Source organism: Quercus robur, chromosome 6 (assembly GCF_932294415.1).
Source record: "Quercus robur chromosome 6, dhQueRobu3.1, whole genome shotgun sequence".
Taxonomy (NCBI): domain Eukaryota; kingdom Viridiplantae; phylum Streptophyta; class Magnoliopsida; order Fagales; family Fagaceae; genus Quercus; species Quercus robur.
The window spans coordinates 3,340,569-3,357,065 of NC_065539.1; the positions used below are offsets into that span (position 1 = coordinate 3,340,569).

A 16,497-nucleotide genomic window follows, 5' to 3' on the forward strand; every position below is an offset into this window, starting at 1 on the left:
ATGGAAAGCTCGTTGAAAGCTGAGAAAGACCTGTATGTGTCACATTGGTTTGAAACAAACAATTTGAATTTTCTTGGTTACTTGAGATGATGATTAAAAAAGCTTTAGAGATTAGAAACTGAGAGGTCGGACAAGTCAGCTTTCAATCTGACTTTTGGATTGTGAGAGTATTAAAAGCCATACATAAAGAAAGGGATTTCATAACCAGTAGCTGTTAGCCTATTAGTCTTTGTAATCTCACTCAACACATGTAAGATTCCTTTTTTTTTTCTTTTTTCTTTTTTTCCCAGTTTTTTTTTGGGTACTCTGTTTTTGGACTTGGTATAATATTGCCATAATAATGATGAGGGTATCTTAAAGAAATTTCTTTATTCTTTTTCCTTGATCTTTTGTTCAGAAATCTCCAAAACCTATTTTTGATTTTCTCATATAATAATAGGTAAAGTTGAGAGAAACTCAAATTAGAATTCTAAATTAGAGTTCCAATTTTGCGCCATGTGTCCTAAATTATTTATTCTTAAAGAGTTTTATTTCTTAATTTTAGAATCAAATATGGGACCACATCATAAATATTCATCCAAGTGAGTTATTAAGTACAAAAACCAAAGAGTTTATGTAAGCACACGATTTGCGCGGAACCGCAGTTGGGTTGGGTTCGCACGTAAATGGGCCCATACAATATCATTTGTAGAGAGTGGGATCGAAAGGCTAAGTCATGTTTACTCGGCTATGGTTTTGTAAAGTTGTTCATGCATGATTTAGAGGTTTTCATCCCTTTTTTTGGTCCTTTTTTCTGGAAGGATCCCCCCCTTTAGGTTGCATATTTTCCTTTTATAGTGGCCTGCCTTCAATTTCCTTCGTCCACGTGTAGGGTCAACATTTCCAAGACTGATACTTGTCCCATCAGTCCCAGACCTAAGTCGTTGAGAGTTGTTGATAAAGTTAATGGGTAAGGCTCTGCTAGGCGCAGAGATATGCTTGGGGAAGGCGGCAGAGGAAGCTTTTCTTAGATATTTTGGATTTCCCTTCAAGCACGTCCTTTTACCTTTCTGCCCTTACTCTTGAGTCAGCCGAGGACTACACTGTCCTCGGCTGCTTCTCCGGGCCAATTTGGGCCACACTATTCTTGAACTCTGGCCATGACCCTTTTTCGGCTTAGACCTTTGGGCCCTTCATCAGCGAATGGGCCTGGCCCGTCAATTGTTGGTCCCCACAGTTTAGAATAAATGAATCGTATAAAAAAAGTTATTCACAATAATAATAAAAAAAAATATGGACAATTTACATTTTATACTTAATAATATCCTTACAAATTTTTTTTAAAAGTTAACAAATTATAAAAATGACTATCAATAGTATTTCAATTATATATATAGGAATTATATTATGCATTTTATTGTATATCTTTAAGTGTATCCATGCATATGCATGAGGTTATAAACTAGTAAGAATAACAGCTAGTAACATTCAAGACACGAATTTAAAAGCTTGTACCAACCGAAGTGATTTTTTACTTTCCAAAACTACATTTTCAAAGGCTACTCTTCATTGTCTATAAATATAGGCTTCATATTTTTTTTTACAATTTTACACCATTAAAAGAGAAATTCACGGAATTCCGCAAGATTTTTATTTGAAGAAATCTGGTTTTGTTGTATCCTTGAGATAAATTTGCTTGTGACTTGTGACTTGTGACCATATAGCAAACTATTAAGTGGCAGAAAATATTGTCTTAAAGATAGAAAATTCACTTGTGTCTCTAAATCATTAAAGTTACTTATATTCTCTCATTATTCATCCCATAATCTCCAGCATATATATATTTAACTTACCTCAAATACTTTTTTAAAAGGAATCTCTTTTTGTTTTAATGAGAGATTGTCACATCATCCACTAACTAAATAAAATGTGGAGATTAAAACTCACTAGGGTGTAGGGCCACTACCACTTGCTATTGTATATCATATACTATACTATATAATAAAAGTTGGGCATAGAAGCTGTAGTTGCGCCAAGTGGCTGCACTAAATTGCAAAAAAAAAAAAAGAATTTAAAAAAAATTAATATTAGTTTTTTTGTACTTATCTTCTTCTTCTATAATTTCTAAATTGATAAAAAATCTTAATTTAATTACAATCCAAACTCTTCATCTAATCCTTTTATTATTATAATTTATAAGTTGATAAAAAATTTTAATTTGATTACTGTAGGTACTCAAGAATTCTTGGCTTTGGCTTTGGCTTTGGCTTTTTGGCTTGATTGCCTTGCCTTGAATCCTTTTTGTCCCACATTGGAAAGATGACTTTCCTCTTTCTACCTTATAAGGCATGAACCAATGAGAAAGAGTACCACTAGTTTGGTTCCTTTTATTGTAGGTACTCAAGAATTCTAGGCTTTGGCTTTGGCTTTTTGGCTTGTAACCAAACTAGTGGTACTCTTTCTAATTGGTTCATGCCTTATAAGGTAGAAAGAGGAAAGTCATCTTTCCAATGTGGGACAAAAAGGATTCAAGGCAAGGCAATCAAGCCAAAAAGCCAAAGCCAAAGCCAAGAATTCTTGAGTATCTACAATTACAATTCAAACTCTTCATCTAATCCTTTTTTTTATTATTTAAATTATATTACTACGTGTAAAAAAAAAAAAAAAAAAAAAAAAAAAAACACGCTCTCAAAGTGATAGAGAAAACAAACAGGTTTATTCTTTATTGTTTTTCTAAATTTATATCTTAATTTATAACTTGTGTTAATTTCTTAATTTTAAATTATGAATAATTTTGATTATATTCTTTATATTGAATGTAAATTATCATTTATAGGTTTTTGGTTGTGTTATATTCTTAAAAAAAAAAGGAATAAAATAAAATAAAATAAAAGAGTTTATATAAATTTGGCAACAGAGCTAATTAGATAAGGCTAAGAAATGTTTACTAATAACAATTTTATTAGTAACTTTATTTTAACATGATTTAAAAAAAAATGAATAGAGAGATAATTTATTAACGTGATTTAAACTCTTCTAAAACTTTTTTAAGGGGTTGGTTTAAAAAAATTGCAAAGTAATTTTCTAATTATTAACTACTATGTGCTAACTTCTAATTACCAAAACCTACAATTGAAATACTAATCCGTATGAGATACCATTTCCAAAAATTAATAATTTAGCTATTATATATTAACGCTAACTTATATATATATATAAAAGAGGGGTTTTCTACCTCCTTGCAAAACAAATGGACTATAATAAGAATTAGCTAGACAGGGATAAGACTACACCACATCTTTTCTACAATATATGTTAAATTCAAATCATTTTTCATGCATACTCACACGCTACATGAAGGAATTATAATAAGAATTAACTAGATAGAGATAAGACTACATCACCTCTTTTCTACAATATATGTTAAATTCAAATCATTTTTCATGTATATTCACATGCTACACAAAGGAATTATAATAAAAATTAACTAGACAGGGGTAAGACTACACCACCTCTTTTCTATAATAAATATTAAATTTAGATCATTTTTCATGCATATACACACACATGTAGCATGCAACGCACAAGACTTAAACTTTAAGTTTAAACTTAAACTTGGTATGGTGAAACTCACTCGAGTTTTAGTGCCTTCTTCCATGCTTTCAAGGACAAAATTAAATTCTCATGCGAGTCTCTCTTTACTTCAAATTTTTAAATGTTTAATAATTTAGATTGTTCTTAATTATTGAATTGAGGTTTCACTTAAAAATTATTTCAATTATTGTTTCGAATAATTTTTAATTATTAAATTCAAGAGTTTTCCATTTAAATATATGTGATTAATTGAGCCTGTTAGGTTCTAAGAAATTAGGAACTAATGTATTAGAACTTCAATTTGTATTATGTTGGCAAACCATGATCAAAACATAGAGTCTAGGTTCTGGCTTGCTCAAAGTATGTTTATTTGTGAAATTGGAATCGAGTGATTGCAGAATTTATTGGACTAAATTTGCAAGGCTCGATCGATCGAAAATTAGACTCGATCGATCGAACCATGTGCAGATTTATTTTTCTGCAGAGTTCCAGTTCAGCCCAAACTCTACTTAAACGTATTAGGGTTCAAGTAAAACTCTCCTATATATAAGGGAAACCCTAGAACGTTTTTTGAAGTTGGTTTTTAGAGAGATTAGAGTGCCTCTTGTGCCTCTTTTTATTTTTAGGGTTTTGTACCCAAAGGCTCTCTAAAAGTTGTTCATATTGCGGTTTGTGTAAATCTCTTGTGAGATCTAAAGGAGCTTTCCTTTACACAAACTTAGGGTTTTCAAGGAGGAGATATTTTCTACACCTTGATGATCAATTCAGTTGCTGCCATTAAAACTTAAAGAATACACAAGCGGGGGTGCTTGTAGCTGGTGGGAATCCAAGAAAGAAGGAGTCCGTGGATTCGGAGCTTGCACGTGGTCGTGTCAGTAAGTTCTACTGGTTGGTAGCACTAGGAAGTCAAGCGGGGGTGCTTGTAAGTCCTTTTGTATGAACTTCGATTCTTTCTAGTGGATTTGCTTTTTACGTTGAGGATAGTTAGGTTAAATCCTCCCCAGGTTTTTTACCAGTTTGGTTTTCCTGAGTTATCATATAATTGTCTTATTTATTTTCCGCTGCTATGCATGATATGATTGTTTAATTGTGATAACCTAGACTTTGAATTTGGACTAAGTAACATCTTGGCTAATTAACTAGGTTAATCCAGTTGTTATTTAAGGGGTCTAAAAACTGTCAGAGCCTTAAAGTTCAATGTATTATTGAAAATCATTTTATATATATATATATATATAAATGCATATTATGATACCTTAGTTTCACACAACATGCATTCATTATATAACTTAAAAGTAAAATATTTATTTATTTTTATTATTTATTTTAAGTAAATTAATAAAAATATAATTTTTCTAGACAGGGATAAAACTACACCATCTCTTTTATACAATGTATGTTAAATTCAGTTCATTTTTCATGCATATTCATATATATATATATATATGCATATTATGATACCTTAGTTTCACACAACATGCATTCATTATATAACTTAAAAGTAAAATATTCATTTATTTTTATTATTTATTTTAAGTAAATTAATAAAAAAATAATTTTTCTAGACAAGGATAAAACTACACCATCTCTTTTCTACAATGTATGTTAAATTCAGTTCATTTTTCATGCATATTCATAAGCTACACGAAGGAATTATAATAAGAATTAGTTAAATAGAGGCAAGACTACACCACCTCTTTTCTACAATATATGTTAAATTCAGATAATTTTTTATGCGTATTCACACGCTACACAAAGGAATTACAATAAGAATTAACTAGACAGGAGTAAGACTACACCACCTCTTTTCTACAATAAATATTAAATTTAGATCATTTTTCATGCATATACACACACATGTAGCATGCAACGCACAAGACTTAAACTTTAAATTTAAACTTAAACTTGGTAGGGTGAAACTCACTCAAGTTTCAATGCCTTCTTCCATGCTTTCAAGGACAAAAATTAAATTCTCATGTGAGTCTCTCTCTACTTCAAAATTTTAAATGTTTAATAATTTAGATTGTTCTTAATTATTGAATTGAGGTTTCACTTAAACATTATTTCAATTATTGTTTCGAATAGTTTTTAATTATTAAATTCAAGGGTTTTCCATTTAAATATATGTGATTAATTGAGCCTTAAAGTTCAATGTATCATTGAAAATCATTTTATATATATATTAGGTACCTCTACCATCTTCCATTCAATTATATATATATATATATGCATATTATGATACCTTAGTTTCACACAACATGCATTCATTATGTAACTTAAAAGTAAAATATTCATTTATTTTTATTATTTATTTTAAGTACATTAATAAAAAATATATTTTTCTAGACAGGGATAAGACTACACCACCTCTTTTTTACAATATATGTTAAATTCAGATCATTTTTCATGCATATTCACACGGTACACGAAGAAATTATAATAAGAATTAGCTAGATAGAAGTAGGACTACACTATCTCTTTTCTACAATATACGTTAAATTCAGATCATTTTTCATGCATATTCGCACGCTACACAAAGGAATTATAATAAGAATTAACTAGACAGGAGTAAGACTGCACCACCTCTTTTCTACAATAAATATTAAATTTAAATCATTTTTCATGCATATACACACACATGTAGCATGCAACGCACAAGACTTAAACTTTAAGTTTAAACTTAAACTTGGTAGGGTGAAACTCACTCGAGTTTCAGTGCCTTCTTCCATGCTTTCAAGGACAAAAATTAAATTCTCATGTGAGTCGCTCTACACTTCGAATTTTTAAATGTTTAATAATTTAGATTGTTCTTGATTATTGAATTAAGGTTTCACTTAAACATTATTTCAATTATTGTTTCGGATAGTTTTTAATTATTAAGTTCAAGAGTTTTCCATTTAAATATATGTGATTAATTGAGCCTTAAAGTTTAATGTATTATTGAAAATCCTTTATATATATATATTAGGTACCTCTACCATCTTCCATTCAATTATACATATATATATATATATAAATATATATATATATATATATATGCATATTATGATACCTTAGTTTCACACAACATGCATTCATTATGTAACTTAAAAGTAAAATATTCATTTATTTTAAGTAAATTAATAAAAAAATTATTTACGTATAAATTTTGATTAAACCGTGCATCGCACGGGTATAATGCTAGTTTAAAACAGAAGGACATGTCCAATTAAAAAAATACTAGAAGTAAGCCAAATTCTTTTTTCTTTTTTTCTTTTACGGTCCTTTTCAGTTAGGTCGTGATTATAGCTTCCTACTTGTCAAGAAACCAATGTGTAAGACAGTAAAGAGACTTAAAAGAATGGTAAGGATATTTACTTATTTATTGCAAGGAAACATATATCTTGAATATGCTTGGGTTTAATAAGCTACATATGGTATACGAGTAATAATAAGAAAAATGATCAATTAAATTTATATAAACTTGTCTAATTTTTTTTTTTAGAACTTATCTAATTAAATTGAAATATACTTAAGTAAACTTTAATTGAATGAGCTAAATTGTGTACGATTTGGGGAAGTGATGCATTAGTGATATTATATATCAATGCAATTTTAAAAAAATAAAAAATTTGAGGCGAGCCATCAATTAAATTTGATATATAAATTTTTATTTTAGGAAGAATTAGGAGCTCGGCGCCCCTGCTCCCACAAGCCCACAACTACTAAAGTGGTTTATACTTTATAGTCTAGGAAGTAGGAACTCTAATATTGAATTCTTCAAATTTAGCCTTGGCCCAACTACCATACTGAATTATTTTTTTTCTTTACCCTCTTTTTAAAGTTTGCATTAAGCATGTCCTTAGCTCAGATTAATTTGTCCATATAACAGGATGATTCAAACACATCATGTGGCCAGTGGTTGCTCTAAAAATATTTTTTGGGGAGTTCATTCGAATTTGTGTTGAAGAAGTTAACAATGACCCTTTTGTAAATAGTATTTTCTTATTTAAATTTGATCATTAGGATAATAAGATAGATATTTTCTCATAAGTCATAATCCATGATCCATGGGAAGATTTTTCAAGTCAGCACGAAGTTCACTTTGAAGATAAATCTTAGGTAGGAGATGAATATTTGTGAAACATGTGATTTCCTTATTAAAATATTAATTATTATTACTAAGATTAAATAATCTTGGAAATCCTTACTATAAAGTAATATAATAATTTTTTTTTTTTAATACAAGTTAGAATACTTTAGTTTATTATTTATTAGTTTTATATTTACTCTTTTCAATTCATTTATTTAACAATTCACCCAACTTTGAAAATTTATTCGACTTTGTAATTCATTAGGAAGAATTTTTGTTGTGTCTATTACTCTATTAAAAATTCAACACAACAATTCAATCATTGAAAAAAAAAAATGGTCTTCACTCCCCACTATCCCACACCTCACTTCCACTACTTTACACTTAATTGTCTTTTAGTGATTACACTTTACTGTTCACTTAATTATCTTTTTCTAAGATTTAAGATCATCAAATTACTCATTTTTGTTTGGACTTGCTATGTTTTATTCCCAAATTTTAAATTAAATTGGTTTGTAGTTGGATTTTTTTTTTTTTTTTTTAAATGTCAAGATAAAGGCTGGTGTCAAATTAGTTTGGTGGTGTCGCAGTCTAGTGTACGTGATAATGTTTGAGTGGTGGCAAGGTTGCATGGCTTGGCAAGCTCCGTGTGACGGGGCACACACGATGGGGAACGAGGGTTGGAAAACCACCGATTGTCATGGCACTCGTCGCCGAAGACTTGCTTTTGGGGATTCAAATTTTTATTTTATGGTGGTCATAACCTAAAAATTATAAAATTATTATATATATATATATATATATTTGTCCCATTGAACCCCCTCAAGTCAGTGCGGCACCGCCACTGCATGTGGCCAGTCCCCGCTTCTGATGGAATTGATGTGAAGCATTGGTTTTGGACAAGTCATTGATGATGAATTGATGATAATTAAGGTTGAAATAAGGTAGATATAGATTTCACTCTTCAATTCCGCAACTGGAGACAGGCTGGTTGAAGAACCGTAGTTGTCAATGATAATTGAAGTTTTGCTATTACTATAAGTTACCCCATATGCAAAAGGTTGCATCAATTTTCCTTTTGTGTAATTAAAATGACATTAAACTTACTACATCCCTTGGCGTACAAAGCAATATGACCTTACTAAGGTCTTGCATTATTTAAATTTTTAGCAGTGAAAACTAGTAGGCATTGTAGGGATCTAGAGCTTTATATAATTGTTCTCAATCATCCACTTGAGGCTCCAGTGTTCATATTGACACTTGTAAGCCCAATATGCCCATCCGAAAGTGGCAAGCCCGTAGACATCCAGTTGAGCTTTTGCAAAATTCTGATAGTCTTGCATTGATGCTCCATTATTTCTAGCAAATTCTGCAGTCCATTCTCCTGCAAAATTTGCCAACACGATTAGCAGGATATGACTCAAAGCTGATCATGTGATTTTAAGATGAGGATCAAATTTTAAGCGAATTTAGGATGAATTTAAAATAAAGGTTCTAGGCAGATTAAGGTTGACTAGTGTTGATAGCATTAAAAAGGTACGTATTTTGGACTTACCAACAAAACTAAGGGGGCCATTGGAAGTTGTCACGGTTTTTAGTGCTGAAGCTCGCTGATTTTTTATGTAATCGATGTTTTGTTGTACATTCATGTTGCTAAACTCATCCAAATATAGATTGTAGAAATGCACGTCAATGACTACATGATTGAAGTTTCCAGCAAATGAGAGTAGCTCCGTTGGATCAGCATTCCCCAACCGGTTTGAGAGGATCACATAAGCACTTGGTGTGTACTTTCTCACAGCATCATAACCGGATTTGTAATAGTTTTTAAGGTTGTCTAGAGTGACTCCTGGTGCACGAGGTTCGTTCATTAACTCAATTGCTGCAAGACTTGGATTGTTGGCATACCTGCACAAAAATAAGGTCTAATTTAGAATTTAGGGAACATTCAAAATTCATCAGCTGCTCTTATTGGAGTGGTCTATATTGCATATGTGGTCTGTCACTCTTAGAGAGCATTCTCAAACCATTTTATCAAAAAACATTAGCAGTAAATCAAACATATGGTAATTTATAGTAAGAATAAAAGTTTAGTTTATTGAACCTTTTTGCTAGGAAGTCTATGACTGCCACAGTATCCTTTATATTGGAATCTCCCCATTCCTGAAATCCATCTCTTGTCCCACTGTGATCATTTCCATTCTGTGATCCTTGAACTGCATGCAGGTCAACAATTACTTTCATCCCATATTTCCTAAAATTTTCAGAGAAAACATCATTTTATAGTAATTTGTTACAAACTTTGTTCTTAATAAGGTCTAGTACCATAAACATATTATAATATATGGCTCTGGCATGATTCACTACGACTTACCGTGCCCATGTGAAAGCATTGTCCAAGGCCTTCAAAGAGCCCCCAACAAAAGGCTTTGGTGGTGTTGGATCTAGTGCAATCCACCACCCAACTGGAATTCTCACTGCAGTCAGACCATTTGATGACATGAATCTGAAATCCTCATCAGTTATGTAAGTGTTCCAATGATCCTGGGATGAAAAGATACATTTATTCATTTGATTGCTTACTTTGATCATGTTTATTTTACAAATTAACTCCATGTTATTAAGCTGAACTCGCTAACTTGAATATCTTAATATTAATCCAATTGGTGCCACAAGCTAAAACCTCACCTGCATGACTTGAGGAGCTTTATCTGGGCCATAGCCATTTGTGATTTGGTATTCACCTTGTGGGGTATTGACAATGTTAATTTTGAAGACAGATGGATTACTATCTTCCCAACCTGAGCCTTCATAATCAGCAGTAATCAATGTATCTGATTGTGCCTAATTAGAACATAGAAAGTACAATAATCATGTCAGTCAGTCATTTTCAGCATTTGTTCCTGTAACTGAGATAGTTGAATTGAGCAAGTGGATTGATTTAATCCAATCAATTAATTGTTTGCTTGGCCTATCAAATGAATTGAACTAGTTTGCTACTATTTTCATTTGGTTTAAGGTTTATCAAGCCATCAAAAAACACCCAGAATCCTTGGATGCAATGACTATCAGAATGATGTTAATGATAAACTACCACTTATCTTGAAATCTTAAACTAATAAAAAGAAAAGCATGAATTTAATGATTTGCTTTGATACCACAATAAACTACCACTTATCCCAAAAACTTAATAAGAAAGCGTGAATTTACTCAGTGTGGAAATGCATTTCAACCAACAACTTTTTAAAGAGGGAGGGTACCTGAAGGAATTTTCCATTTGAAGCTTTGATGTGAAGTCGGTTTGGATCACCCTCTTTCCTTATGATTTGAAATGTTTCTGAGTTGCCAGGTGCAGTCGCAGCTGCTGCTATTCTATTTTGATAACCTTCCAACCCCGCAAACTGCTTGTTGAACACTCTAAAATTGAAAGTTGTCTCATCGACCCTCCACAACTGCATCATATTTATGGAAAGCATAGTAGTAATGTTGTCAAGGAATAAGTACTGAAAGATGCTAATTTGTATATGTCATACCTGGTGTACAAAACTTCCACTTCTGCAGGGCTAAGAGAGGTGATCATTTATGCTAAATTTAAATGCTAAGTAATTTTACTCAAGTACTTACCCTGAAAGTTTCCCAATCAGAGGCTGATGTTCGGTTAGCAACAACAATAGTTCCACCACCACTTTCTGCTGATAAATACTTTTGCAGCTTTGTAGACATCAACTGAACTTGAGTTCCATCCTACCAAAAACCAAACATAGAGCAACATTATTCATTATCAATGATGAATTAAGAAGATGAGTATTTAATGTTTTTTTTTTTTTTTTTCCAAAACTAAACAAACAATAGTATGACATATATGGACTTTTTCAACAGTTGGAGTAAAAACAAAGATAGATTAAAAAGTGGCAGAATGGGATTAGGTAATGCATAGGTGGCTGTAATTCTAATAGACTGAATACCAGAAGATCTTTGTTGGGTATTCCTTGAAAGAGAGAAGGCTTCATCCATCCCTCTGTAACAAGCCAACATCCTAAATTCACAGCTTTAAATGGCAAATTGGAGCTCTGAGCAAGGGAAAGAGTTACAACACATGAAAGACAAAGAACCAAATGTATGGTCAAGTGAAAATGGTGAGCCATCTGCTCCACTCGTTGAGAAATCAAAAGACTTCGTATAAGTTATATGGAGGAAGTCTAGCAAGTCATTATTTACTTGTTAGGGTTAGGGGTCTGTTATGGTCCAAATTTATACCTCTTCTATCTAATTTGTCAAAACTCCAGGTCATAGGGGCGGCTTGACTAGATAAAATGAAAACAAAAAAACCAAAAAAAACTTGTGTTTGTGTTCATTTGTTTATAAATAAGGAAAAACTAGTGGCATATCTATGTGATACATAAAAAATATGTAAATACTATGTACTGAAGTGTAATGTATAGTTTTCTCTTCGGGTCTATCAAAATATTTTCTCCTCAAAATAGGGAGAAAACTGGGGGAAGAAAGCTGAGTAGTGTCACCTACCAAAATGTTTTCTCTCCCAAAATGGGAAGACAATTGGGAGGAAAAAACTGAGTAGTGTGAGCTAACGAAAATGCCCATTACACTTGCACATGAGTTTCATCCAATTTTATTTTTTTTTTTATTAAATTTTTTTAACTTATGTGTCTAACTAAGTAATGAAGTGACAACTTTCTTTCTTTTTTTTTTCTTTTTTTTTTTTTTACCACCACATACCCTTGATGCAATGATCACTCCACAAGTATAAGTATTTGTGGGGTGTGGGGAGTAAGGATCAGTGTTCAAGTCTCTAGGAGGGAGCTTCACACACATATACACTTAGATTAAGTTAAAGTATAATTATATCTTGTATAATAAAATAAAAAAAGTGACAACTTTTTTTATATTAAAAATTACATATAAGCACCTAATGGCTTGAACCCATTTCTATTCAGTTTGATCGGCCAAAATGGCCCATTAGCATTAATTTTTGAAATATTTAGCAACAGAGCACTGTTTCGGAAATAATTAGGGAAATACCACTTTTTCTGGTACTCGAGCATGGTGAGCTCAAGTACCATCTTTTCATTGGTCAAACATCTTCTCAAAAAAAAAAAAACGCCGCTATAGGGCCCGAAAACGTCACTATAGGGCTTAAAAACGCCACTATAGGGCCCCTTGAACCTGTTATGGGGACTTATAAAAAAAATTTGCAGGAAAACGCCGCTATAGGGCCCAAAAACGTCACTATAGGGCTTAAAAACGCCACTATAGGGCCCCTTGAACCTGTTATGGGGACTTATAAAAAAATTTTGCAGGAAAACGCCGCTATAGGGCCGAAAACGTCACTATAGGGCTTAAAAACGCCACTATAGGGCTCCTTGAATATGGGGCGACAGTGGATTAAAAAAACATGGTACTCGAGCTCACCAAGCTCGAGTACCAGAAAAAGTGGTATTTCCCTAATTATTTCCGAAACAGTGCTCTGTTGCTAAATATTTCAAAAATTAATGCTAATGGGCCATTTTGGCCCAGTTTGATCACCCGAAACTGTTATTGCTAAAGTTGATTCACTCCCAAATCCTCGTGAACAAAACTGGACCTAACATAATTGGGCCCCGGACACGTTAACTGAACTCAAGCCTAAAGGAAAATACTTGACTTGATCTGAGATTTTTACCTAGGGTAAAAATAAGTCGACCCAACCCGTTTAATTTCCAAGTTGGATCAACCTGCAAGTCATACGGGTTGACTTGTTTTTTATTAAAAAAAAATTATACCAAAATGGCCAAATGAGAAAATTCACTGTATTCACATCATACTCAGAGTCTGATTTCTTTCACACACTAGCCTAATAGTTTAGTATGCCACACCATTATTTAAAAAATAAAATTAACCTAAATCTAAATGTTTGGAATGTGATTGTCTTTGTCTCTGCTTCTTAATCTCATTATCAAATCTCAATTCTCCAGTTTGTAAATTTCTTGTGTTAGATCTACTACTAACATTAAGTTGATGGAAGTGCACTTCATATAGTATTTACTTATTCTTCTTTACTTAATTTTTTTTTTTTTAATTTAGTTATCTTTCTATGTAATTTAATTTTTTTCTTACATGCAATGGGAACAGGTGCACCTAAGAAGGTTGATTACTTGACGTGATCCATGAAATTTAGTTTTATTTATTTTTTTTTTTTTAAATTCTTTTATGGTTTGATTAAAGTCAAGTTTAGTTTGGTTCAATGGTAGTTCTAGGATTTTTTAGGGGGGTCAATAAGAAAATGAATTTTATGATTTATGTGGTTTCCTTTTTACAAATTTGTTCATAGTACGTACTAGCAATAAAGTAAAAAATAAAAAGTGCTACGTTTTTCCTGTCAGTAAAAGCAAGTAATAATCTACCATCTAGGATTTGTTGTGAAAATACTGTAGAGATAACTTTTCTCATAAAAGATTAAGTCCATTTGGCATATTGTTTTTTAATACAATAAACATACTTATATATTGTTGCTAAGATTAAATCTTGAAAATCATCTCTTGTTTTCTAAATACAATAAATATATTAATTAGTGTTATTAATTGAATTGCAAGTGAAATCTAAATACAATAAACTTTTATCTATAAGGAGTAGTTTATTTCAAATTTGTTAAGATCTAAATGAGCTTTTTCCCAAGGTTTAGTATGAACAAATTTTTACTTTTGTTGTTGGGCTTACGTACCTCCCTCCCCCCACCCCCCCCCCCCCACCCCCCCTAACATTTCAGATCAAATTGGTTTGTATAGTTGGGCTTTTTCTTGTGTTTAAAAAGACTAAAATATTGTTAAGAAAATCATATTTATACTTATTTTTAGCTGGGCTTTAAAAAAATTTAGGTTCAAAGTATTCAAATTTTTATTATAGAATGGTCAAATAAGAAAACTTTTTTAAAAATTAATTTTTTTTTGGGTAGCTTTTTGGGGGGGGGGGGGGGGTTCGTTTGAACCCCCTGAACGCTACCTAGCGTCGCCCCTGGTTTGGTTATGTTGGACCACAATCAATGAATTTTTTTTTTATTTAAATCATTTGATAATTACAACAATAAGAGAAGGGAAATGAGAACCTTAGGGGATGTTTGGTTTAGGACTTTTCAACACTCAATTTTCACTTTTCATCACCCAATTCCCAAATTTTATGGGCCCCACCTTAAGGATGCTAGTTTGGTTCAGTTTTTTTATCTCAATTCTCATGACTCATTACTCAAAAAATTGAGTTAGAGTCATGAAAACTGAAAAATAATATTTAGGAATTTTCGAAAACTGAAAATTGAATTATGAGATATGGGTTATGTGAATAAACTCAAAAGCTCTTGAAATCAAATGGAACCTGCTCCTAAAGCCTCATTAATAGGTTAGAAATCTACAAGGATATATAGCCGACATCTTGTCAAAGAAAAAGTTTGGTGACATCTAATGAGGTGATGGGTTCCATTCCCCAAAACACGACTCCCACCTTGAATTTGTGTATCATTCACGCAAACATTGAATTCTTAAAATTTCTATATATATATATATATATATTTTTTTTTTTTGATTGAGATGTATGTGGATGTGTGTGCGTGTATACAATATAAATATAATTTAATAATTACAAAATAGAAAGAGTGTTATATGTGTGTATATTTTTATTATGTTATAATAATTTTTTTTTATAAAATTAGTGATTCAAAAAAAAATAGTAAAGCTAGTAACTATTCAAACATTTGATTGGTTAAGTAAAAATTTAGTGTATTATTCATGTATAAATGATTGTAGATGTGTGGGTCAATAATTAATACAATGTCATGGGTTGAGTTATGTCGTATAGTTTAAAATATTTTTACACTCTGTTTGTTTCAGCATTAATGTTTTCTGAAAAATTGTTCATTTTTCAAAAAGCATTTTTTAGAAAATTATCTCATTATCCGGTGTTTAGTAACAACCTTAAAAATGAGTTTGAGAATGTTTTATGGTGTTTGGTATGCAATTTTTTTTTAATTATATTTCTTGTATAATTAAAAACATGTGTACTATATAAACCAACTAATGTAATCAATATAAAAAAATAAAAAGAATGAATTTGGTTTTCATACTAAAATTTTGAAAATAGATACAATCAAAATTAGTTGTCAAATTTTCATGATCTTTACCACTCATCTTGCTCATATATATGGACACAATAACGTACATATATACATAATTGACAGAAGAATACATCTTCAATAAGTACACATAACAATAACTTTTAATTATCTACTCTTTTACTGGTACACTAAATGTCTGCTATGATCAACCAAAAGTTTTCAATATTACTCTAAATTATGTATTTACATAATGTATCTGCATAATATATCATCACTACATAGTATCTGCATAATGTATCTGCCAATAAATGCAATTCTCCTAAACAATTATTATTCATTATATAACAATATTATTAATTTACCGTAAAGATTGTCCTATGTAAAAGCAATTTAGAGCCAAATAGGCACTATATTTAAAATTTTCGTCTTTTACTTCATTCATTCACTCACTCAAATAGGCACTATGATTTTTTTTTAAATTTTTTGCACTTTTATGTGCAAAAAAAAAGTGACTTTTGCCTGAAATCCATCAAACCCAAAATTTCTTAGAGAAAAAAGAAAGTCAAGCTTGAAATTCAAAGCAAAGAATTGAGATTTTGGTGAGATTTTGGTAGAGAGAAATGAAATAATTACTGTTGCAAATCTATTTTCTTTTGCAAGTCTTAGCTATTGGCTGATCAGTGAGGGGGAAAAAAATCTAATCAAAGAATTGTGTTATAGAGGGGAAAAGAAACATGGAGAGAGAGAGAGAGAG

The 16,497-nt window shown here is 31.3% G+C and overlaps 1 protein-coding gene across 1 annotated transcript; it reads right to left on the reverse strand.

Moving 5' to 3' along the window:
* Window positions 1-8,650: 8,650 nt before the first annotated feature.
* LOC126690619 (probable glucan 1,3-beta-glucosidase A) lies at window positions 8,651-11,874 on the reverse strand. Its single transcript, XM_050385854.1, has 8 exons — window positions 11,611-11,874; window positions 11,270-11,389; window positions 10,906-11,097; window positions 10,334-10,489; window positions 10,020-10,189; window positions 9,750-9,899; window positions 9,201-9,553; window positions 8,651-9,029 (listed from the first exon to the last, which is right to left on the reverse strand). Exons 1-8 carry the CDS (start codon window positions 11,788-11,790, stop codon window positions 8,845-8,847), a joined length of 1,506 nt encoding a protein of 501 aa, XP_050241811.1. The 5' UTR covers window positions 11,791-11,874; the 3' UTR covers window positions 8,651-8,844.
* Between the last annotated feature and the right edge of the window lie 4,623 nt (window positions 11,875-16,497).